The sequence below is a fragment of the Gavia stellata genome, chromosome 5, assembly GCF_030936135.1.
Source record: "Gavia stellata isolate bGavSte3 chromosome 5, bGavSte3.hap2, whole genome shotgun sequence".
NCBI lineage: Eukaryota > Metazoa > Chordata > Aves > Gaviiformes > Gaviidae > Gavia > Gavia stellata.
In genome coordinates, this window is record NC_082598.1 from 29,477,432 (window position 1) to 29,503,741 (window position 26,310).

Here is a 26,310-nt window from a genome sequence, read left to right on the forward strand (position 1 = left end):
ATATGATTGTTACCAAACCTTTCCTTCTTTCCATAAGTAGACACGAAGAAATTATTTTAAAATAGTCAGCAAAACTTTCAGTATTTGCCAGTATATGACTGTATATAGATTGAATGCATTTTCTGTAGAATGGTGTTAACATAAAGAGTACATAATGCATTAGCAGATAATACCACCTGTTTGTGTGAAAGCAAGGTGTTATCTTCCATCTTCATTCTCGATTCTTCTTGTTTCTTTCCAAAACCTGCCACACATGTGCTGCTTGTAGGAAACTAGTGACATTTCTGCAACAAATAATTTTTCATAATTAATAGTTAGGTCCTACAAAGATTAGAAATTAATGTATTCACCCCCATGCAGGATTTGACCCCAAGTCTTATTGGCAACCTCCAGTCTTTTATTCCACTTTTGACACTCCAGGTTTAGCTGTGGATGGATCTGCTTCTTCTAAGTCTGCAAATTCTTGCTCTATAACTGGCTTCAATATTTTCTCAATTTGTGTAAGTCTTTTTTTCAGTTTCTGTTGAGCAGCTTCATACTCAGCCAACAGCCTGGCAAACTTTGTTTGTAATCTGTCCATTGCTCCTTCCATGTAGGTGACCTTCTCTTCCAAATCTTTAGGATCACTTCCTAAATTTGCAATGTCAATGTCCAGCAACCCATCTTTCATTAGGATTTGCTTGCCTTTTTCTTCCAGCATAGCCTTTGCGTCTGGATACTCTGTCAAAGCCTCCATGAGATCATCTTTAGACAGACAAAACAAGTCCGAGTATCCAATACTTCTAATATTGGCTGTTCTTCTATTGCCGGCTTTGCTACCTTTGATATTAAGAATGCTGATTTCTCCAAAATAGCTGCCATCACTTAGGACCACAAATTGGGTAATTCCATCATCAGCAACTACTGCCAGCTTGCCTTCTTTGATAATGTACATCTCTCGTCCAATATCTCCTTTTCTGCAAATATAATCTCCAGGACTGTATACTTGCGGCTGGAGTTTCAAAACCAGTTCAACCAACAGACCAGCTTCACAGTCAGCAAAAATCCGAACTTTTTTTAGTGTTTCAAGGTGAACATTGATTGCAATCTCTGCTCTTAGTTTATCTGGCAGATACTTCAAGACTTCCCTTTCATCCACAGCCTTTTTGTTTGTCCACAGGTAGTCAAACCACTTTATAACTCTTTTTTCCATGTCTTTACTCACATTCCGAAAGTGCATATACTGCTTGATAGCATCAATCCTTGCTTGAAACTCTGCCCTGGCAGCATTCATGTTGGAGATCATAGAGCCCACATTACCAACAATGGTAGCAAAAATCAATACTCCGACCAAGAAGTCAACAACCACGAAAAAATACTCGGAGTCTCGTACAGGAGGGGGTGTTTCACCGATAGTAGTCAGCGTCAGTGTTGACCAGTAGAGACTGTAGACATACTTTCTAGTCAGACGGGCAAATTCAGGATCGGAGGTGTTGGGATAGACCCATGTGTCAGCCCCAAATCCGATGGCTTTTGAGATTGAGTAGTACACACAGGCATTCCAGTGAATAATAATCACGATGTACATGACAAGGTTAGAGATCCTGAAGATATTTGGGTAGTTTGTCCTTGTTTCTGTTCGCTGGAAGAATTCAAACATCCGAGCTACTCTGAGTAGTCTGTTTATTCTTAATTCTGGGTAATTCAGTCCTAACTTAAAGTATAAGAGATCAGTTGGTATGATTGACAGAAAATCTAATTTGAATTGAAAAGATGTCTTATATTTCTCTCGAAGCTTTTGCTCTTCTTTCACCAGAAGACCTTGCTCCAGGTAACCTAAAATCAAATTATAAATAATAAAAAATGTTACGACTTCAACTGTGTTGTGTTTAATGTCAATGCTAATCTACTTCAAAAAATATTTTGGGTGCAAGTTCCAGATGGTACATAACTTCTCTTACTTTTCAATAAGCAATTTCTTATTTCCAAATATTCAACTTAGTGCTATATGGTTCAGCTTGAGCTAAACTATACAGCTTTGAAAATTAAACATTTCTTGCTATGATTCTTTCCCTCCACTTTTCCACTATGGTGAACATCTGAAAAAAACCCAAAAGCCCAAAAAACTACACAGGCTATAGGAAGGGTGGTTAATGAGGGAAAGAATTTGAATATGGGAATTTCAATTCCATATTGAGTGTATCTACTCAATAGCTCTGGATGAAGGATAAGATTTTAACAGAAACAGTTGCGGCTGAAGTTAATTGGATGTCTTGCTTGCTCAACAGTCTTGAAAAGCAAGCAAATACTTGAATCTCCTTAAATACAAAATACAGATTTAGGTGCTCATTTTTCAGAACCCCTGATTCTCGGCTGCATCGCATGTTTATTTCGTCTGGTTGAGTCAGCTGCAGGCAGAACAGCTTGTATCTAGCTTACCTCATGCCTAGCTTACCTCAGGCTTTATGTATTTGAGTAATACATCAGAGTTTCTCCTATTTTTACAGGTCACAGACTGCAGTCTTTCAGAGATTTAACCCGATGTCTTTTTCGCTATTGCACCTCATCAAGATACTCAGATAATAAGAGTAGTAGTATTCTGAATATTTTAAAACACGTGACAAAAATACATGAAAAGGAATAATTAATCATTGAGTATACTTACCAGTTCTTGTCCGTACGAACATGTCAGCAACATAGATGGCATCAGAAACATAATCAATAATAAACCATACCACTAGGTAATCGTGCTGAAGCTCATCAAAACAGGCTCTGAATAGGAAAAGACAAAAGTAAATTGCCATTAAATGAAAATTAAATACTTGCATGAAATCAGTGATGAATAAATTTTATCTATTTAGGGATCTTACAATTTGCCAGAAGTTTTATATAGTCATTAAAGGAGTACATCACCTAGCAATAATCATGGTCCAGTTGTACATGACAGGCATTGTGATGCAAAACAACCAGTTGTAATATGTATTTCCTGCTGGATCAATAATGAAAATATCTTTCTTCTTCCTAAGTGATAGGCAGGAAAAAAAAGGAGATTTAATGAGACACTTAAAATACACATAATAATTTTTGAGGAATGAAGCATTCCAGAAATTGTTATTGAAAAATAAATGGTCTTTATTAAAGGTAAGCTTCCTTGCTTGAATGCATGGAGAACATGAAGCTGTTTGTTAGGTGCGACTTGGGATGCAAACTTTAGAATCTAAATTTTGCTGAGAAAAATCAGCTTGGCAGTCTCACTTCAGTTTGTAGTGGCACATGTAATTTCAACCTTTTTAAATTAATTTGTTTCCTACCCAATTAACTGTCCCGTCTGATAATTGATTTGATCATCTTTCAAAAAATAAAATGATTATGTGACTTCTAATGTTTAAATAAGTGAGGTAAATCATGTCTTTCTCACTGGCAAAAGTCTAGCTCTGAGAAAGATGAAATACTGACATAGTTTACATAAAGAAACCAAAGAATGTGAAATCATGCAACACAAGTTCCTACTGCACTATTTTAAGTTTCTCTTCCTTGCCCAGCAAATTATGAATTTACCAAGCAAAAGGCAAAGCAAGAACTTCTAGATTATAGAAGAGTTTACTTTCTCGTAGGTGCCCTTATGTGCAGAAGAGATTGCTTTACACTGGCTACATCTTTTGCTGCAGGGTGTTGTCCAAAAAATAGTGACTAACTAGAATCCAAAGGAGATTTTTCTTGATTAATTTTTTCAGATCAATTCCATGCATGCATATTTCGGTTGTCCACATATGAAGTTAAATCAGAACAACTCTACTCTAAGGAGAACAACAGCAGTCTGTACACTCATTCACTAGAGTATAAGCATGTTGTTTACAGAATGTCCATGAATGGATTCAGTTTTACATCAAAAGCAGTTTTATTGGACTAACATAGACAGGACCTAACTGAAAAATACTTACTCTTCTTTATTTTCTTTCTTCTTGGACTTATCTTTATTTTTGTTCTTCTCCTTTTTTTCCTTGTTCTTTTGTGTTTCTCCATCCTTTTTTTTTTCTGACTTGCTAAGAAATAGATTTACATTTTCAGTTGTTACAGACTAAGTTAAAAAATACTTGGAAATAAATTAATGTCTTTGAAATAGTAGTATTATTACTCTTTGTCTTACCTCTTCTTTTCTTTTTTCTTTTTCTTCTCCTCTCTAAGGAAAAGAAAAATATGATAGGCTCATATAGGGATGCACATAGCCATTGCTTCCACATTTATTTATTATCATAATCTGAATTCAGTAAGGATAACATTATACTTAGGTGTTTGGCCTTCAAAAACTGGTTTGCTTATTGTATTCACATAGAACTACTTTTATTTTAAATTAATAACTTTGGTATTGAGAATTATCATCATAATTGATGCGCATGAAGTTCAAATGTACGTGCAGTCTCTTTTGGGATTACTCGAACAACATAACTGTTTATAAAGAAATTATTGGATATATATAATTCTTTTTCATTGCTGCTTAAACAACCAATATTGCAGTACTCTCATTTTATGAAATGGCAAAGATACTTACTCGTCTTTATTACTATTGTTGTTAATATTGTAGCGTGCAAATGCACCAGGTAGATACCGTTGCCTAGGGAGCAGCAAAACAACACAGTTACATGATATCTGCTGAAATACAAAAAAACGTTTAATCTAAATTGTCACAGACTGTTTCTCACCATTTTAATCATGGGCTAAGTTATGTAAGGAAATTGAAAGAGGACGGATTCTAATATCCTAAATATCTATAATAAGCAATATATCACAATCTTTAAAACTTTACTTATTAATAGAGGGTGAAGAAAATTAGATGATGGCAAGTATCTGTGTTTGGTTAATCCCATCCAAATTATCAAAGAAAAAAACCCAAACAGATGCAAAATGGTAAATTTGACATACCTGTTTTCCCCTTTGTCCATCGGTCCAGGGTCCTCACTGGTGTCTTGTACTACCACACTGGGAACAATTGTATGGGAGTGATGGGTCTCAATCACTCCTACCTTCATGGTCAAGTTTGTCTTTCCTTGGGTTATTGAAGAAGACTGATTTAAAAAAGAATCAAGTAATTTCACAACTAGCAGAAGTAACAAGCAATTTTTGTTTTTCTAAAGATGAATCCTTTATATCCTTGCTTCCCCCCAAACCAACAAAAGTGTTTCCAGTTTCCTCTCTCCCATGACATTCCCACCAGACAAGAAAGGGTGCTGTGGGTGCTTCAGTGTGCTGAATGACCAGGCAACTGCCGCTAAAGAGAATGTTGAACGCATCTTTCTCTTAGAGGAAGCATTAATTTAGGTCTTTCTCCTGAGCCTAATCACATACTTTGAAAATATTTAGACAATTGTGTTTGAAATGTCTACTGCTGTTTCATTTGATTTTGAACCGAAGGCTCATAATTTACTGTATCAGGATGGATAAGTAGATTCATGCACAGGTGACATCCTGAAAACTAGACTAGGAAGCATCCATTGGTTGTATGTCCAAAGAAATTTCAGTATGTCTGACATCTGGGAGTTATACTCTGTTGAGAGCAAACAGTAGGTTCTGTAACTGGGAACTTAAAGACTGATGTTGTACTGAGTATATGAGTATATACCAAGTACTCCTTACTCATAGAGCAAGTTGGACATAAATACCTACATGGAAATGGTAGTGGCTGTTCATGTCTGTTTTGTTCATCTCAATATTAAAAAAACTGAAAATGTTGTAGTGTACGTAACTTCTGCTCTCCCTTCTCACCACTATTCTTACAATTTCTGAGTTATATCTTGTCATCAATGAGACTGCCAACTCTTTGGGCATGAATTGTGTCTACAAGTGTGATCTGCTCTTGGCAGGGCCATTTAGATAAGATTATAAACCAGATGCTATCCACTGCAGTGACAATAGCCCTGTGCATGTGAAAACAGAGTAGAGAGATGTCTGGAAGCCACAAACTGACAAATGAGTGGCTGTACCACTAAGTGAAGTCAAATGCCATAGAATGAATCAGACTTAAAGAAAGTACTTCCATTCTGTAGTCAACCACACTGCAAAAGAGAAGCAGGATGATACAGCTGCCACACTACTCCCAGACTTATGTGACTTTCCTTATTAGTCGATGAAACTAGGACTATTCCTACACACGAAATAGGAGAGAAAACCGATGTTTCTAGTAGTCATCAGACATGAGTGACACATGGTGCAAAAAATAATACAGCAATATACAACATTCTACAAAACAGAAGGATAAAGATTGAAGATTAAGATGTGTTCTTCCACAAATAGTCCTAAATGTAGTCCAGCATTGCTGGTCCATCTTTAAATGCTTAAGAGCAAGTATCAGATCTAAGATGTCACATAAAGAGATTCTAAGTTTCTAAGACATGGTAAACATTAGGTTAGATTCACTAGGAGCCTAAAAGCTGTAACAGGATTTCCACTGACTTACTCCAAGGATAAATTGTGTTTGAAAGTGTGGAGATTGTAAGTACGACAGGTTGAATTAAGCAAGCTTTATGTCTGCTTACAGGTGCTCTGAAAGCTGTGCTAATGCCGGCACACAAAATTCCATCCTGATTTAACCTATATCCTCCACAGAGCCACACTGGAGTCCACACAGCTCACAAATAATGGTGCAAAATAAAGCTGTGTCCAACCATTTCCAATCACTCAGCACCAGACAAATGCAAATGTATTAATCTCAAGGGAAATCATTCCTCCAACAGAGTGGGCTCTAAACCAGTCAGTTCACATTAGGACTCCTAGTACCAGCATTTCTACATAGGCACTGATTTTTCATGTTTATCTTTGCTCTTTGAGTCTTCTTTAGTTTCAAGAGCAAAACCCCCCATCTTTGACTTTGTGCTATCTGGACATACTGATTTGCAGATGTACTAAAAGTTAAAGATGATGAGAAGTGTGGTAAAATAGGACATGTACAAAAATCCACACCCCTCCAGAGTATGTAGCCTAGAGGTTGGGGAAAAATCTGTATCTGCTACCATGCTCTGTTCTTCAGGTAAAGAGGATTTTCTGTGCATTTTTGTAAATAAACAGATTTCTCTGGCTCTGTTAATGTCTGTTGTAAGTGGAAGCACTGTGGGGTGCTTTGTGTTCTGCCGAAGGAGACGTGGCAGCCATGCGTAGAACTTGCTGGGAAAGAGGAGCTGCCATTTGGGGCAGGACTAGAGATTTCATCTTACTGCAGCATTGGATGCATTAAGTGGGCATAGAAATTGGATGTATTTACTACCCTGTAGTCTCAAAATACTAAATCTGAATGTTGGGTGACTACTGCACCAGGTTGTTTCCCTTGTCGGTCAGTCAGGATATGTAGCACAAGAATATCTTCAAATCCCATTAGTCTTAAAGCAAATTGTGGGGAGTTTTGAAATGCTTGAGTCTAACACACAGAAATGCTAATGCAGCACGTGCGCAGTGCAAGTTGAACAGACACAGTAATTGTTCCTGTTTTGGGGACCATGGTTACAACATTTCTGTGACAAAAGCCCGACACTGGGAACAGTAGAAAATGTCTCATTAAACTCAGTGGTCCCAGAACTCACCTTAATGCGTTTTTTTGTTGTATTATAGAGGGTTTTCAAACAATATTTCAGATGCTTTTTACTAAATTGTATCACTACCATGCTTCCTATTCTGTAGTCACACATATTTTTCTTAAACTGATACATTATCACAAATTGTTACAGTGCTTTTATTTTAATAGTCCAATATTCATTTTCACATTATCATATTTAGGTAGTAACTTTGAAAGGTAATACAGATAAATTCTTGCTTTAGAGGTATTCTAGATTTTTACCATATTGTTTTTACTGTATCATCACAAATAGTTTGCTTTTACTATCTTGGATTTTTAAATGTGACTACTATGATAAACGACTAAGTTTTCAAACATTATGGCCTAAAAACTAATTCTATTAATTACTATACATCAAAATGTTTAGTAAGGTTGCAAGAAAATGAAGGCAGTATTATCCTTTTACAGGATTGTAGTGAATGGAAGATCAGCTTCCATCTCTTCTGCTCTTTTATTTTGCCTATTTCTCACTTTCTTACTGGCCCACCACATTCGCTTCTCTAGTCATCATTTTCAGAGAGAAAATGCTTCAAGTAAGGATATCCCAGAACAGAATTTGGTGTCATATAAAGATCTACCTTTTTTCTTTACAAAAAGCAGCAAAAAATCTTCATTAATATTAAAATCTGCAAAATCTCTCTTTTCTAACATGCAGAGTCCTTAGCAGCTCTGCAATAAGCAGTTTCATCAATGTGCATGCTTACCTTGGCAATGTAATCTGCTGCTTCTAATAGCGATTTCAGTCCTTTAAATCAGCCACGTTTCCTTAGTACGTAAGCAGAGCCACCATGAAAAGCTATATATAATCAACATTTCATACATAAATCCCTTATTGATCGATTTCTCAACCAGTCAGTCCCATGTGCAGTTCTCTGAATTACTCCCAGGGAAGGACATGGATATTAGAGGAGGATTTCCTTCACCTAGTGATGGATTTTGAGATTTAGAGAGAGATGAAAGTGACAGTGGCAGTCACTATTATCCCTCACCTGAGCAGAAGCTTACTAGCCCTATCAACATGCACAAGAAGAGACAAATATTGGAGCATACTCTGTCTGGAAACTAAAAAAAATATTATTGTAAATGACTATATATTCGGTATTGGCTGCTGGCCCATTTTCTTAACATTGCAGATGCTTTTTTACTGTAGTAACAGGTCTTTACTAGAATAGATAAAACACTATAAATGGAAATTTCCTGTTTATTTTAATGGGTTTATCATATTGCTGAATAATAGGGAATACCATTTTAAACTACTGAAAGTTCTTAACTAATCTAACATAACTTTTACATTCCTATTTTGATGCTTAAAAAAGCCCACAAATTGTGAACATGTATTTAGTGGAACATGCCATGATGATGACGTTTTAAGACACTGAACTAATCTTCAGGTTTGGTATGGATTATGACTTTGCAAAATGGTTTGTAAAGTAGCTGCAGTCCTCCTCCATAAGAAATGTGCAATGGTTCACCTGCAGAGGCCACACAATCACAAAAGCTCCCAAGAGGATCCTAGTGTACTTTGAAAGAGAAGAGGTTGAGGTGTTTGCATACCTCAGCTTTCTCATTTCACTGCTGGATGCCATGAGAATGAGGAAAATTAAGTTTTCAGGAGCTGGAGTGATTGTTTTTTTAATCTGGCATGTTTTACATGGCCCATTTTGGAAAAAAAAAAAGGCATTGCTGAGCATGAAGCCCAGCGCAGAAAATCTTTTTAGCAGCAAAAAGAGTGAATGTTCAAACTTGAAATGGGATCTTCCCCACAACTGAGACATAGCTAAAGTTACTGAATTGCTTTTTAACTTTGCTTCACAACAAGCAGAATCCAGGAAAGCAGTCCAGCCCCTGGGACCCCAGGATTAAGATACATTTGTTTCCTTAACCAAGAGCAGGAGGAAGCAATGCCACTGGCATTCATATGAACCAACTTAAATCTTGCAGCCTGGCTGGTGGAGTGGTCATTCCTAAGTGGATTGACACATTGTAGATTTAATCACAAACCTAAAATGACGTTCAGTATCACAGGTCAGCCTCCTGACCAGAAAAAAAAATTAGACACATGTGGTGCTACGACTTTCCAACCCTGAAGGCAGTCAGTCCATTTTCTAGGAAAGAGAATAAGCATTTGAAATTTAAAGAATAAAAAATCTTTTCAATAAAACAGTAATGGGCAACAAGGAAATGCATAACATTATGCCCAGTGGAAGCCAGGTATACAAATCTACAGTAAGGTATCCAACATAACAAATGGACGAAGTGAATAATCTAAGTTCTGGGATATGTTTCATTGTTGTCTTCAAAGGGCTGAAATACAACACCTATCCTAAAATAATAGATATGAAAGGAACCTCAGAAGGTCACTGCATCCAGCTAGTATTGAATCAGCACCAGTTTTACCTCTGTCATTCTTATGGGTTTTTGCCTGGTTTGCAGTTTGAAATATCTCAATGTTCAATGCTGAGCAGTGATTTTGTGAATATGTGGTGACACTGAGTGACTGGGACCTATGCCTTGTTGTGTGTCACACGTACACCAAACTAATTGTGAACTCCTGCGTTTGGTGCATACCTTTGTCCAAAAGTTTTAGATGACCAACCAAGCCAGGCAAGTCTATGCTGTGTCTCTCAAGTCGTTATGAATTACAAAGGAGATACACCTTTTTATTCTGGTGGAGAACAGTCAGTTTTCTTTTAAAAAAAGCAGTCCTGTAAAGAAACTCTGACATATTTTTTCTTATCTCTCTTACCATGGAGTTCTTCAAAGAAGTTCTCAAACAGAGGAAGGTGAGTCCTACTGGGCCAGACCAGTTCTTTGTCTGACAGTGGCCAGGACCTTACTTACCTGCAAAGAGGTTTGCAGGACAAGTTCTGGGTGAGCTCAACGCAGTGATCTCAATTCTGCCCTCCTTTAAAAGCCAATTACATAGTTGTCATTGACTTCACTGACAATTACATCAGTTCAGTGTCAATATTTTTTCACAGATATTTTCCCTGTCATTTCGTATATTCCAGTGAAGTAACCTTGACTGATGGGAGAATGACCGCACTAATGGATTATTGTTTTAGTAGGCCAGCTTTAATCTATTTTTGTATCTCGCCTTGTCATCATCTGTAATTCTCCTCAATCCTATTAAAGCTACCTCTAGTTTCAGACACCCATAACCAAAACACTAGAAACATTATACATATGTATTTATTTATAAATAAGCAGGCACAACATTGCCTTTCAGCTTACTGTGTGGTAGCTGTGTACACAGATGGGTGTTTGGATTGGGACCACAGTTTTGGCAGGCTTATTTTCTGCAAATATTGTTCTGGCTTTTCTAGTGCTGATGCGATTTCAGCAATGAATGTCATGTTGGAAGTGCTGCAGCTGAGAAGGCTCCAGGGCTTCTGCCTTGTTTAATACTCTTTTGTGTGGACTGGTGTTACAGGGAATTCAGTGTCATGAAGCACATTTGGCCCAAAAGAGGCTTGGTGACTGGAAAATCATCAGCGCAGACAGTGTCTCCACCAGTAGGTGGTACTGTATTTTTGCTTTAACGTTAAATGGGGGCTTGATGGAGAGGGAAGAAGTAGAAGCAATTTAAGATGCGTGTTAGATTCCCATGTGCAGATGAGGCTAGAATCAGAAAGCACTGGACAGACTGCAAGCCTTCTGTGGACATGAGTGCTATCAGGCACACAGTACCTTCTAGCACCACACCGTGTGCTAGAAGACTATGTCAAAGCCTTTTACTAGCGTCTTCCAGGTCCAGACCCTGGTTTTTGCATGACTACTCTGAGCAGGGATTAGCACCTCTGAAATGTCCACAGACATGACAAGTGCTGTGTCTGGCCATGCCCAGCAGTTATTTGTGTGCCCTGAGCTGAACCTGCAGTGAGGCTATCCTTGTGCTACCCAGGTTGGGGTGGCTTGAGATGTCTCTTCTCCTCCCAACCTGGAACCTGCAAGGAACAGAGGGACTGGCCCACCAGAAAACTCTGTGGGAAAAACTAGAACTTCATTCAATAATATCACTGGGATAAAGAGTAAGTGTGGTGACCCTGCAGGACTGCCAGTAGCTCTGAACAGTCAGTTAGGATTTCTGTTTAGCAGAATTTTATTTCAAGCTAAAACAACATAGGAAATCTGGGTTGGTTGCACAGAAGAATGATGCTAAAATGTTTACACATACAAAGCTGATTCAACTGAGATTAATTCTACTTAACAGAAAATCATCAATATATGATAGTCACTGATAAGAGTGGTAGAAAACGCACTGTAGTTAAAATAGATTTGATATATCTAGCCTTGCTTGTCTTTCATTCATTGTAATAAAGTAGGAGTTAAGGTGGCACTATCTGGGCATTCTTAAGGCAACATGTATAGGATTCATCTCTTCATAGCAAGTACAGCAAGCTAATCATACTGAACTGCAATCTAGAGGCACCATTTTTTGTCTCAGTTTAAGTTAATTCCCCCACATGTTGCTCCTGCAGATCTAGACTAAATCACCAGCATTTGGGGCAGATGGAGTTCCCATGGTCAGAGCTCCACTCTCAAAATGAGCTCAGTAATTTTTGTGTGGGTACATGCCATACAGGTAATAAACTTGTTTGTAGCCGCCGTATTGAACAGAGCTCACGTTTGGACACTGTCGGGTAGCAGCGACTGCAGGCAGAGAAGAGTTATGCAGAACAGGGAAGCTGAGCAATGATGACAGGACTTCAAAATGCCATAGGCAGCTTTCCTAAATAATATTAGAAAAAAAGATAGATCTTGCTTCACGTCTGCACCTGGACTAGCTGCACAGTGAACAGTTTTTCTCACTGTGGTGAAACCAGTTGGCGTTATCTTCAGTATTTACAATAATATAATTAAATACTGCATAATAATACACATAAGGAACTCGATGTAGATGTGTATGAGCAAAAAAATCCTCAACAAAATTAAAGAATTTATGACAAAGCCAAGAAGTCACACAAACTTTGTTTAATTAAGTCATTCATGGCTAACACAGAGGCAAGATGGGTTTTATTAATGCACAAAAATGTGGTTTCCAATTACTGTTTTATTTATAAATGTAAAAGTATAAAGTTGGCTAGATATTCAGTGCTTCCATTTTAATTGATAACCGACAAATAAAGTCAGTGCTTACTTAACAGTCAGTTTCAGCAAATCTTTCATTGCATAAGTAACAGAATTTTAATATAACTTCTCTCTTGCATTTTCCCTACATTTAATGGAAAAAATTAGTACAATAACCCAGGAAGGCATAGCAGGGTTTCATAACATCCCTATTTCTCTTTGGGAGAAATGGGAACTGCCACAAAATTGCTTTGACTGTTAGTACATGCATATGGTTACTTCATACACAAAAAGGCTGACCTGTGCTTAGCCATAGCTGGCATAGCTCCACTGAAATAAGTGGAGCTGCGCTGATTTGCGTTAGCTGATGAACCAGGCATTGCTCTAAATCAGTCACAGGTGCTGTTTGAATGGTAAACTAGCATCTTTTTCCTCTTCATGTCAGATGATAAAATTGTATATCAAGACTTTATTTGCTTTCCCATTTGACCTTTACATGTCATCCAAAACAAAGAAAAATATATCAATGTTGATAAATTACTTTTATGTAGTTTCTTTCTTCCTGGCCAAAAGAACATTGTCTCAAAGTTCTTTGAAATTAGTTAAGTATGCAAAGTACTAATCATCAATGAAGTATACACACATGAAGTATACCCACTCCCTCCTGTAATTATATTAGAGATTGCATGTTCTTTATGTCTGTCCATTGACTTGGATTGTTAGCTACAAGGTTTTTGTGCCTTTATATATTTTCTCAGAAAAAAAGAGTTTCATAATGTTTTCACAGTTCATTGCAGATTTAAAAACATGAAGCATGAGCTACGTAAGATTTTCAACCAGGAAACAAGTAAGTGTATAGAATCATTTAGGTTGGAAAAGACCCTTAAGATCATCCAGTCCAACTGTTAACCTGACACTACCAAGTCCACCACTAAACCATGTCCCTAAGTGCCACGTCTACACATCTTTTAAATACCTCCAGGGATGGTGACTAAACCATTTCCCTGGGCAGCCCATTCCAGTGCTTGACAACCCTTTTGGTGAAGATAATCCAGTATCCAATCTAAACCTCCTCTGGCTCAATTTGAGGCCATTTCCTCTCATCCTTTTACTTGTTACCTGGGAAAAGGGACTGACACCCACCTCTCTGCAACCCCCTTTCAGGTAATTGTAGAGAGCGATAAGGTCTCCCCTCAGCCTCCTCTTCTCCAGACTGAACAACCCCAGCTCCCTCAGCCGCTCCTCATCAGACTTGTGCTCCAGACCCCTCACCAGCTTCGTCGCCCTTCTCTGGACACATTCCAGCAGCTCAGTGTCCTTCTTGTAGTGAGGGGCCCAAAACTGAACACAGGATTCGAGGTGCGGCCTCACCAGAGCCGAGTACAGAGGCACAGTCACCTCCCTACTCCTGCTGGCCACACTATTTCTGATACAGGCCAGGATGCTCTTGGCCTTCTTGGCCACCTGGGCACACTGCTGGCTCATATTCAGCCACCTATCGACCAGTCTGTATCTCAGATTAAATATTTTATTCATTAATTAAAAAGACTTTGATGTCCATGGTCTGCTAAAGGAGTTGGCCTGTACAGAGGCAGATCCGCAGAAGTGTTAACGACATTGTTTCTCAGTATTCTTGTTCTGGGTACTGCACCGCAGTGAAGCCCTGACCAGCACATCAGCAAGAGCTGTGCCAGGGGAAGAGGTGGTCTCTGGCAGCTCACCCTCTCCCATGCTCTCTGCTGCCTCAGCAGGCCCTGCAGATGTTACCACCACCCTTCTCTGCAGATCTGCCAACTTGAGTTGCTTGCAAGATCAATGCTTCATGTGCTTCAGTCAAATTGGAGGAAGCTGGAAAATTGACACATTTTGACAGAAGCAGGGGTATGAACATGCAGATTTGACAGATCTGAAGGGGCACAGAGCAAAAATAGGAGTTGGGAGCAGACTGCAGGCATCTATCTGTCCATATACGTGGTTTTATCCTATGGGCATGATTATGTTGTACAAGAAGATGGACGTTTGCTCCCAAATTTTCAGATTGTGCTTTAAGATTTTAATTTAACTGTTTAAAATACTATTTAAAATTATTGCTTTTTTTTGTAGCAGTAACCTATGTTTTAGAAACGTTAAAGCAGAGAAGTCAAACTCTTTTTATAAGGCAGCCTGCACTGGGTTCAGGCCACCTTCCGTAGAAGTTCTTATAAGGTAGATGTTGTAAAGATAAAGTGGACAGGTAATTAAATGCACAAAACCAAATGCAACGCTCCTTTTCTCCTAACATACAGAGCACTGGCTGTGTTAAAAAATAAGTACAGAAGTAAAAAATGTGAGTAAGACATTGAAACTGCTCTCTTGGTTTAACCCCAGGACTGCAAAGTCAAGGATGCCTAAAGCAGGGAAAATCGAGTTACTTTGCTGACACTGTCACCATATTTCACTGGTCTGCACCAGAGCTAAAACTTTTCAGAAACAAAGATGATTAATTTAGGTGCTGTGCTGCAAAGCATGGTTAAAACTCTGCTAGTCTCAAGCCAGCATATCCCTGTGATGCTCTGTGGAGCTGTGTTAAATTCGCAGCTCAGTTTGGCTCCAGTTTGGGAAGTCCTAAAGCTCCTCAGACTATCCCAGGGAGTTTGCTGGGCAACCCTAGGTTAGCATGCAATGGTTTATTAAGACGTACATTTTGTAAATGTTAAATTTGTAAATAATGTTAAAAACAAGGGCTTAGACTTCCGCCTTGAAACTATTGATTGGGTAATTAAGATAATTGTTTCTTATGACACCCTGGGACCTGTTCAACCACGGGAAGTCATCTCAGGGTAAGTATCACCGGGCGCTGCCCTTGTTCTGCCAAGCTGGGGGGGTCCAGCCAGGGGGATCCCCGCCTGCCCGCAGAGACAGCCATCAAGGCTGGCGCAGGCAGCCCCTCACACACGGACATGGTTGCACGTTAAATCTGCTCACCTCTTCTCCCGGGTGTGAAGGGGAGGACACCTGTGGAAACTCCTCCCTGCGTGCCCGGTCCCCGCCAGGACGCGCCCACAGGCGCGGCGGGGATGCCACCTCCACTTCCAGGGGCCAGGCCGGGAGCCGCGGGGCGCGCCCAGGTGCGCCGGGCCGCGCCCGGGCGGGCGGGCGGAGCCGCCGCCGCCCGCGCCGCCGCGGAGCCCGCCTAGGGGGCGCCCCGCAGCCATGGGGCACCGCGAGGCGCTGCCCGCCCGCCCGTCCTGCCACACGGGTCTGCCTGCGCGGGCGCGGAGGGGGAGCTGGGGGCGCGGGGCTGCGCGGGGGGGTGCGCGGCGCTGGAGGGAGGGCGCGCTGGGGACGCGGCGCTGCGTGGAAGGTGCGCGGCGCTGCGCGGGGAGTGCGCGGCGCTGGGGACGCGGCGGTGCGCTGGGGACGCGCGGCAATGGGCGGAGGTGAGGGTGTGGGGTATGTGCGCGGCGCCGGGCGCCGCTCCTGAAAACCCCCGCGCTGCCTCCGCGCCCGCACCGCGGGAGCGGCTATCGTGAGTCCTGTATACGTAAGACTTTGCTCCGCCGTGACGTCACGCAGTTGTTCTCAGAGGAGTGTGGCGCTGCAGGCGCTAGGGAGGCTCCTGCGCTGCTTCTCCCGTGGCTGGCTCGTGTATAAACCCTCTTTTCGGCATCTTTTGTGCATTTGTGTGAATGGGGTGTGCCGGGGAACGAATCCTTGCTGATTCTCAGGACACTGACTTTCAGCCCCAGTAGCCAGGCCTGGGCGAGAGTGGGCTTGGTATTTCCCGGGTGACCGAGAAAGGCATTTCATGTTCCTGCCAGGTGTGAGCTGAGTCGTGAGCGCAATAAAAATGGTCAAACTACACGTCTAATCAAAGCAAATAGTTTTCCAGATGACTTCGGACCAGCATCTTCAGCGGTGGGCTAAAAGCTAAGCTGGCTGTCACTAGTGAACCGCAGGGCACGTTAGTCCTAGGCTTTTGCCGGACTGCAAGTTAAAGTTGCTACAAGGACTGTGTAGTACCAGGCTAGCTGATCTACCCCACTCAGGTAATATTTAGGTGTTTGAGAAAACATTTTCGGATTTAGCTGAGACATAAAAACACTTCAGAAGTTACAACAGTGGCCGCCGCAACTGGTTTCCTGTTGCTATCAACCTTGAGCCAGAGCTTGGAGAGTTTATTTCTGCAAGGAGGGGTTCTGCTGACGGGTTCATGTTTGTTAACGTTTGGAAGTGGGAGGTGAAACTAGCTTAGCTACAGAAACTGGGTGCTGAGCAAGCCAGGCGGCCTCAGAGATTTGTCACCTTCCTCAGTCCTTCCAGGTAATCTTTAGGCTGGTCACAGTGGGGAACAAAGTGATAGTAATTCCTGGATCAGCCTCCTCTTCCCAGCTCTCAGATGGTTCTTTGATCAGTGGAGTGACGTACCACTTTACATGCAAGTGGAACAAATGACACATTTTTTAAAACTAGAAAAAGCTTCTCAGCACAATAAACAGAGATCACAACCATTCAAGATTACCTTTCTCAGCTGGCAGACGGAACAGGCAAAAAATTCAAGGTCTCTTTGTAAATGTGAGCAAAGATTGTATTTCAGAAAGGAGAGAAGCATCCTGTGGCAGTCACTGAGTGACTTACTATAGATGGCATGTTAAAATATTGATTATTCGATGTCGTAAGGTCTGCTGGGGATGGAGAACTTAAGAATCGGTAGAAGAAGTAGTAGTAGTGTCATATGGAAAGGAATAAGCCTGCCATTCCTCTCCAGCTAAATGAAAGTACAGCATTCACAAAAAAGGGGAGAAGAGTGTTATTTTCTTCATTTTAGAAACCCAACACACTGATAGAAAGCTGCCTTTACCATTGCAGGTAGCTAAAAGACCATATTTATCAAGAGTTTTTGTCTTGATGCTTTCCTTTAATTAAAGGCAAGAACTGTTGCTGCTTCTCACATAAAGCCTGTAGTAGCTGAGCAGTGGTGGTACAGCCTTTGCCAGTCTGGTTTAGCATCATTATAAGGTATTGAGAGCTAAGGGATTTTGTTCATTGGCAACCTCTCTGCTTTTTTGCCTTGCCGTGATGCATGTTAGCTAAGAGAAACATTTATGCTTAAAGGACTTTTCTGTAATTTTCTTTTGTAATTTAACCTTTAATAATTATGTCAAAACTTAAGTATATGCAAAATTGTCGTCTTCTGAGACTATGGTAATACTTTACGATTTTAAAATACTTTCAGATACAGATGCAAATCCCATTTCTTTTTCATTATACAATTGCAACTTCTAGTATTGATAAGATGGCAGAATACTGTCTGTCCTACACACTATGGAAAAGTAGTTTCATGTAGTTGTAAATTCTTTAAGTTTTTAATCTTCAGCTGCAGAATGTGGACATACCCATCTTGTGGGACCATTTTTACGAAGTCTGGCTTAGCAATACAAAACAACTCCTGTAAGATAGAAACTCTCTTGGCAAACAAGGAAATGTGATTGCACAGCCCGAAAATCAAATTATAACTTCCTGTAGTGTGTTTGTTGTCCAGTATGGCACAGGACAACTGGGAGCCAGTATTCATTCTCAGTTCCTTACTTGTAAAGGGCGGTATCTCCCAGTGTTAATATGAGCATTGTCAGCTGCAAATGAAGATATGCTGTCAAATTTCATACTGTTTTTAATACTTTAGATATTATAAATATTCCTTCCTAAACAGTATTACGTGAATTATCCAAGGCTGCTTATTGTTAATCATGCAGTGAAGTACTTTTGACAGAATATTAGTATTTCCAGAGCTTAGGTATGAACAGACACAGAGGCACATCCTTTTCTACCAAGTTTCCAAGTGGGTTTTTTTTTTCAGTTGGAAAAAAAAAAAAGTGAGTCTATTACTGATGATGCCACACAGCAAGATAAATCCTTCATGTGTCATTTTAATTACAGGGGAAACATGGAAAACAAAATTATTTGTTGCATCCAATGCTTTAGGTGAATCACAACGGACTGAGCTTTTGTACTTCTGCATCTGCTGTTTCATATTTTAACATGTCTTTGCAACAAAACCTTCCTTTCCAAAAAGGCTGTCCTTAAAAGCTATTCCAGCCTAGATTCTCTGATCCACGCTGTTTGCGTGCTTCAGTCTACCATGAGAAACTGTGAAACATCAGCCCAGGCTACTGTAAGCCCTGCCGCAGCGTTGCTGCCTGTCCCCTGCTTCCCCATGCAAAATAATGACTCCTTTTGTTCTTGGAAACGCAATACCTCTTCTTCCTTTAAAAAACACTCCGAGGCTGATGGCAATGATGTCATTCCCACAGGCTGTCATCGTAGTGATAAGCTGATAAGGCTTGGCTGGTGGAAAGTGTGAAGCTTCAGTCTCAGCTCAGGAACACCCAGCTCTGCAGCTGCGTTGCAGAGACAGCAAGGGGACTGTCCCTTGCAGGCTGTGGTCTTCCTCCAGCTAGGGGTTGTTGAGGTGAGATGAAAACTGCTGTGAGTTGTAATGAGGCCTCCACCTCAAAATTTTATGATTGGTTAAAGAAGATCTGGCTTACACAGTAGTCACTGAACAATTTCAATAAAACGTATTAGTACCCATATGCAGCAAGGGTTTGCTCCCTATATAGATTTTTTTTTCCTTCTTATTTTTCTTTGTTGTTTCCATACCTCAGCTACAAATGTAAAAACAGAAGACTGGCATAACAGCAGGCTTACTCTAGCAGGCAAAGTCTGAAATCATGGATTTGGCTATATGTTTGTGTTTTGGGGATGTGGTCTCTGCACAACGCAGAGCAACCCTTTCTTCTTGAGGTTTCATGTTAGCTTATACGATTTAAAGTTGAATTTTACATTGAAGATAATATTTTATTGTTGCATTCCTTGGTATTGCCCTAATTGCTTGACTGAGCCAATGTATTGCAAAAATATATATCTAAAATAAGGCATGCACTTGTGAATTACAAGCGTGGGTAATGACCTGGGGCAGCATTGTGTATGTTGTGTGGATTTTTGCAAGTTATTTGCATGGTCAGAAATGACAAGTGCTCTGCGAAGATGTGGAAAGGAGTGGGCAGTGCGAGGATGGGACTCCTTCAGAGCTGTGCCCGGTTAATGAATCACTTGTCCTCCTTTTTCTCCTCCCAGGTGCTGTGCTCTCTTTTGCTTGCCATGACTCCTGCCAAGCATGGTGCCAGATTATCAACGTGTCTGAATCCCACTCTTCTCTCCTCACCTCTATGGATGGGACTCTCAATGAAACCAGCCGGAGCATTTTCACGCCTGCTGGAAGCAAATATCGCCTCTACGTTGGCTTGGCTTTGGCAATAGGTTCCAGTATCTTCATTGGTTCTAGTTTCATACTGAAGAAGAAGGGACTTTTGAAACTGGCAGACAAAGGAGTCCCCCGAGCTGGTAAGTGGTGGTGCCTGCCTTGCTCCTGCTGTGGACACTAACGCCTCTAACTCGGCAAAATCAAGGTTTGAGTCACAGATCACACGTTTAAAGCTGTCATAATTGAAAACCATCATACTTTAATGGTGATCAGAAGTCCTGTCTTGGCTAGGGATGGAAATATGGTGTGATTACAGGGACTGAGATTTCAGAATTCTTCGGGCTGTTGTGGCAGCGGTCGGTATTAAATCTAGTGAGCTGGTGTTATTTCCTCCCTGACAGCAGTTAGATACCAAATAAAGTTCTCCCTTTGTCTTACCCTTCAATATGCCTTTCTGTCTCTTTTTTCCCATCTTTTTCCCCCTCATTTGAGATGGAAATTCTTAAGACGATAACTAGGTTTAGTTCTTTTTTAAAAAAAGAAAGTGCAATGAGCTGTAGAAGGGATGCTTACTACAAAGGTTTCTACAGTTAGTACAGCTATTCTTTTATCAAAGTCAGCAGATGAAGAGCTAGAAAAATGTGGAGAGCTTTTAAAAAGCCCATTGGACTAATCTCATAATTCCCTTTGCATGGATTTAAATATATAGCGTTAGCAGTTTTTCTTCTGTTTGTTGTGTTTCTTGCAATATATTCTTTCATGGAATTTGGTTATTTGAGAAAAAAAAAAGTGTTACTGAATGTTCAATAGACTTATGTTTTATGTAAAAACAAAAAAAATAAAGAATGCAGTGGCACTTTTCTTTCTAATTTCTCTCAATTTAAAGTATAAGCAGAGTCACAATGCAGCTGACTGTGTCTGAATATATTGGATCTGACCTGGGTAAGCCCTTTGAAGCATTTCTTAAGCTCACCAACAATCTTCATGGACATTCTACTTTTGCTTGGAGCTTTCCCTTTATAGTCAGGTATCATTTTTCAGAAGTCCAAGTCACAAAGCAGTAGAGCAACTAATAAAAATGGCAGTCAAAATCAAACGAAATATTCTTCATGTCACATCCAGATAACATGCTCTTTCAGTACTTTATATGACTAGAGGCAAACGTGAAGCTGTAGTTTTGTTTATTATAATAAGGTGATCTCTTTCTTCTAAGATGAGATTATTTTTTCTGCTTTCAGGACAAGGTGGATATTCTTATTTGAAGGAATGGCTTTGGTGGGCTGGATTGCTATCAAGTAAGTCGCCTCTTTCCTCTCAGCCTGTATGTAAATGCTATATACAGCGGAATGTTTTAAATAGATTTATTCCCTGATTTTTCACTCCCCTCACTTAAAAGAAATGCTTTTGCAATCACTTTTACGACAGAAGTTGTTCTCATATCCCATCTCTCAAATACTGTGTTTGCTCTTTGGAGCTCTTTGCAGAATAACAACCTTTTCTCTAATATCCAGTCAAAAGCAATGGGATTGACTCTGTCCGGATACTAGGAGTACTTAGGGGAAAAGTATTTAACTTTCTTCAGTCTTCATTATGTCCAGAGGAGGTTAGACAATTTTGAAAGGAAAAATTGCATATATAGGGTAGAAAAAAGATTTTGGGTTATATTTGCTATAATAGCTGTCATACAAAATATTTATAATAGTATGCCTTTTATTCCTCCCCTTCAACCTGATTCAAATGTTTTTTCTTCTGCAGTGGGTTTAGGAGAAGCTGCAAACTTTGCTGCCTATGCCTTTGCACCTGCAACCTTAGTTACCCCCTTGGGTGCACTGAGTGTTCTCATAAGGTTAGTACAAACTGGAAAGCAAACTTTGACAAATGAACCATTCACTGTGTGAGGGGAAAAATTCTGTCTTTGGCTGAAAGTAGAGAATTTTAATAAGAAAACTGAAAAACAATATATGGACAAAAAATTCTTTTTGTTCCTTGGTGGAAAGATCCCTTGCTTATTTAGAACTGAATTTTCTGGGTAGAGGGAATGAGAAGTCTTGTTTCAAAGACTAATATATGCTTTCCCAACAACCTTCCACCTATATCATAAAGTATTTCTTATCAGTGTATACCACATATACTGCTGATGCACAGTGGTAGAAAGCTGTAATTCATCTCTTCCAAGAGAACTGAAGCTTTCTTAAAAGGTCTTATCCTGTTCTTCAGTTGTGATAGAATGTTAAAAGAAAATACAGTATTCCCTCATTAAAATGTTTTCAAAAACATTTCTATTTTATGGGAGCATAATTTCATATTAAGGCACACTTAGTAAGTATTTTGGGTTTGTTTGGTCTTTCCCAAGTCCTTCTGGAAGGAAGGCAAAGAAAATTTTAGCTTTTTTAATATCCGCAATTAAAATCTGTGGTTCTTTTGAAGTATGAATGCCCTTCAAACACTCATTGTTTCCTATGTATGAAGAAACAAATACTTTCCAAGTACTTAAGCACACACATTAACATGGCTATCCCAGAAGCAGAAAATACATGGATTATGCTTACAACAAACTTTCTAGGAAATAATTTATTAGCAAAACAGAATTACTGTATTTTAAATGTAAAACTCTTATTTTTAAGACCTAAGTGTATTATATGAAACATTGTGTTTAAAACCAACCTGGGCCACATATTTTATTTTATTTTTAGAAGATGCTTGCAGTAATCTAACTGCTAAAAATGCAGCCGTTCTGTCATAGCAAAACCAGCGTAACTCTGTCACCTAGACATGTGCTGGGATCAGCGTCTAGGTAGATGCAGACTAACTGTCTGCCTGGCTGCTGCTTCTCAAAACAGCCTGAGTTTTGACACCCTCTCCTTTGATGCGGATAGCAGTCTTTCCAATTTTCATGAAAAAGGTCATGAGAACTTCATGTCAGTAAGCTCATTACCCTTGTGCGAAAAAATAGCTGTAATTTGATCAGTGGGTTGAAAAACTATTTGTGAGCGTGTCCACACACTGTTAAGCCTGTGTCTGTGCCTAAGGATGTGCTCTAGCTGGCTAATTGTGTGCCCTGTGAGATGGCCTCCTTTGGGCCATGTTATTACCCTTAGGTTAAATCTTGAACCCCTTGGAGAGCCTGGGGTCAGTCCTCTTTGAAGGGAGAGCCGTGCCTTCTCTGTGTTTTTGGGGGAGTCCTGGCAAGCCAGGCAGAAACTTTGCCTGGGTGGGAGAGCTCAGGGAGGGATGAGGAGGAACAGTTTCCAACACTTGTGTGCATTGGTTCTAATGGCAAATGAAGTGCTTTATATCATTTTTGGAAGAAAATAACAGCTTGTGTGGTCAATCTACAGGTGTGTAAGAGTGCATACCCCTGACCCAGGCAATCAGTAATGAGAAGTTCCTTGAGCAATTTGGACCCTTTACAACCTGGAGGGGAGGGATCCGGGATGCTACCCGCCTAAAACCTGTCCTGATCTTCTTGGTCCTGACCAGCCTTCCTGCAAAACTCCTTAAAATTTGATTGTTCCAGGCTGGTTTCCCATATATCCAAATTCAAAAGAGGTTTTGAATTACTATCATGTTACACAGAAAGATTTTGAATGTCTGGCATGGCTGGTGGAGCTGAACCTTTTATTTGTATTTTGCCAAACAGTGCTATATTGTCATCCTATTTTTTAAATGAGAAGCTGAATATTCATGGAAAGCTGGGATGTGTACTGAGCATTTTGGGGTCAACGGTCATGGTTATTCACGCCCCTGAGGAGGAGGAGGTCACCTCACTAGATGAAATGGAAAGAAAGCTGCAAGATCCAGGTCTGTATGCAACTGCAATGAACTTGTGCTACAGTTCATAGAGAAGTGTTCAGGACACTGAATAACTTTTAACACGTACTTGGACGTAGTCTGGTATTTTCTTTCATGTGCATTACTTTTCTTCCCTTTCCTCTTACAGCATTTGTTACGTTTGCTGTTCTCCTAACAGTTGTTGCCCTCATGCTGATTTTTATCGTGGCTCCAAGGAGAGGTCAGACAAATATACTGATCTACATTTTAATTTGCTCACTCATTGGTGCCTTCTCTGTCTCATCTGTGAAAGGCCTGGGCATTGCCATTAAACAAATGCTGGAGCAGAAACCAGTTTATCAACATCCATTGGTTTATGTTTTGGTGGGCATCTTGGTGCTCTCAGTCAGCACTCAGATCAACTATCTCAACAAAGCGTTGGACGTGTTCAATACATCTCTAGTGACACCTATTTATTATGTGTGTTTCACCACGACGGTTGTGACGTGCTCCATCATCCTGTTCAAGGAGTGGAGTAGTATGGACCTGGGTGATATCATTGGAACCCTGAGTGGATTCTGCAGTATCATCATAGGCATTTTTCTGTTGCACGCTTTCAAGAATACTAATATCACCTGGAGTCAGTTGATGTCTGCTGTTGCCAAAGAACCATCATTACCACACCGTGAATACGAAACCTGCCACACTTTACTGGAGAACATGGAAGACCCAGCTTTGGCATATGAGGAGGACAACGTTTTATTCAGTCAATGAAACTCTCAACTGGTGTTCATCATTGAAGTATCATGAATTGCAGACTCAGCCCATCTGTGTCTACCAGAATGCTCTTCTTTTCTGCAGTCCTCCGGAAAACCATCTGTAAGGCCAGTTAAGTGAGGGCCACTCCTCTATGCCAGCTGTTGGTAGTAACGAATGAATGTGTTCAATAATTAACATGACAGACAGAAACCTGATAGTGATTGTACATCAGACAATGAATAACCTTGTCCTTTTTTTGTGCAGCATCTCCTGTTGGAGAATTTTAGCAGAAAAGAGTGGTCTTTGTAAGCTATGTTTACAAAGTGCAATTTTCCCATCATGGTAAAAGATAATCTTTGCTGAAGTGACAGGCACTCTGCTATTATCTTAGTGATGGCCTTAATTATTTCAGGCTTTCTTTATCTTTCTGTAATTTATTGCCAAGCAAACTTGTAGATAGTGTACCTGAAGGATATTCATTGGAGATATAATATGAAGAAAATATTGTTTAACCCTTTTAGCTTTTAATATAAAATTTTATGCAAGTTTTTTTCATTTTTGATGACATACCAATGAATCTCAAACAGAAGTCACCAAAAAATTTATGAAATGTGGTTCTTGGTAACCATTCTCCTTCAAAATCCATTTTTTGGCAGTAAAGTCTTAGCTTTTCTACCCTAGGAGTCCTGAATGGATTGCAAATCCCTGGATGTGCACGTACCTTTTTATTTCAAAACTATGACCAAGTTACATTTTAAGAGAAAGCAAATTCCTTAGAGGCCTGAACACAGATGCTGTTGGCTTAAAAAAATTACATGAGATAAAAGAATAAATTATTCAAAGGCAGAAGAAAAACAGAATGTGCATTTAAGTATTTCCACTCTGTTTTATATTCCTTTGAGGCTTAAGAAGGGGCTTTACTTATTTCTGTACTTCTTCCTTATATTGCCATCTATTCATCAAAATCCATTTAAGCTTTTCAGAATTTTTTTCTCATTTTCCAGAAAGATATCACTGTTTCTTAACAGCAAAACAGTCCTGTTATTTTGTATGCCATTATAAAGGCAAAATCCTTTTTCCAGTCTGTGCACTATTTCTAGAAATACTAGGTAAAGGAAGGGCTGCAAGTAAGGGGTGAGAAACATCAAAACATCTTTTGTGTTAGTTTAGCCTTTTCATCTTTTCTAAAAATGAGTATTCACCTCTATTAGATGTTTTAGCTATTAATCTGCAGTAGGCCTTGAAGATTAGTATCTGTACCACAGTATGCTCCTCAGTTGTGGTCACTGATCTTTATCTGAAAAACAGCTTGCACAGTCCATGGTTTACTCATTACAATCCCCTTTGTTGCCACTTTGTGAGCAAGAAAGTAGCTTCAGCAATCAGATGTATAGGTCATGATGAGCTCATCAGGAAGGTAGTATTTCCAATTCCTGTTTTTTTAAGTGTGAGTCCAGAACCTTTGCCAGAGGGTGTTAGCATTTCAGCAACTAAAAATTGATTTTAACCACCTGAGATTTATATGCCAAGCAGAACCTCCTCATGGAGCAGGCTGTATATTCTCCAGCATGCAAAGAGTGTAGTAAAAGTGGTCACTCTGGATGGATAGCGAATTGTTCTGCGAAAGAAAGCTCATAATTTAGCTGTAAGAACAAAAGTGTTGCTACTGATATTTCATACATGTTTGTGTTGTGCAAAGTTTAAGTACTTCCTTTTTGAAAGATGTTCATGAAATATCTCAGTTCTTAATGATTTTTAATGATGCTTTAGAAGCTATCAAGAACTAGAAAGTAACACTAGGCATACTAGCTTAAAGTTATTTCTAAATTACAAGCACCTTTTTTTTTTTTTTTTTCACTTGGATAGGTTGGTAGTTGACATACCTACA

General features: G+C 39.8%; 2 protein-coding genes across 2 annotated transcripts; one reads left to right on the forward strand and one right to left on the reverse strand.

Annotated features, from left to right (window-relative positions):
• Window positions 1-397: 397 nt before the first annotated feature.
• On the reverse strand, window positions 398-5,006 carry CNGA1 (cyclic nucleotide gated channel subunit alpha 1). Its single transcript, XM_059818097.1, is given in 7 exon segments — window positions 398-1,815; window positions 2,645-2,751; window positions 2,893-3,000; window positions 3,921-4,022; window positions 4,127-4,152; window positions 4,525-4,595; window positions 4,895-5,006. Coding segments are annotated over 7 exon segments (1,944 nt in total).
• A 10,699-nt stretch (window positions 5,007-15,705) lies between these two features.
• Window positions 15,706-24,437, forward strand: NIPAL1 (NIPA like domain containing 1). Its single transcript, XM_059817925.1, is given in 7 exon segments — window positions 15,706-15,783; window positions 15,785-15,887; window positions 19,766-20,032; window positions 21,131-21,187; window positions 21,648-21,738; window positions 23,533-23,693; window positions 23,833-24,437. Coding segments are annotated over 7 exon segments (1,362 nt in total).
• Window positions 24,438-26,310: the final 1,873 nt, after the last annotated feature.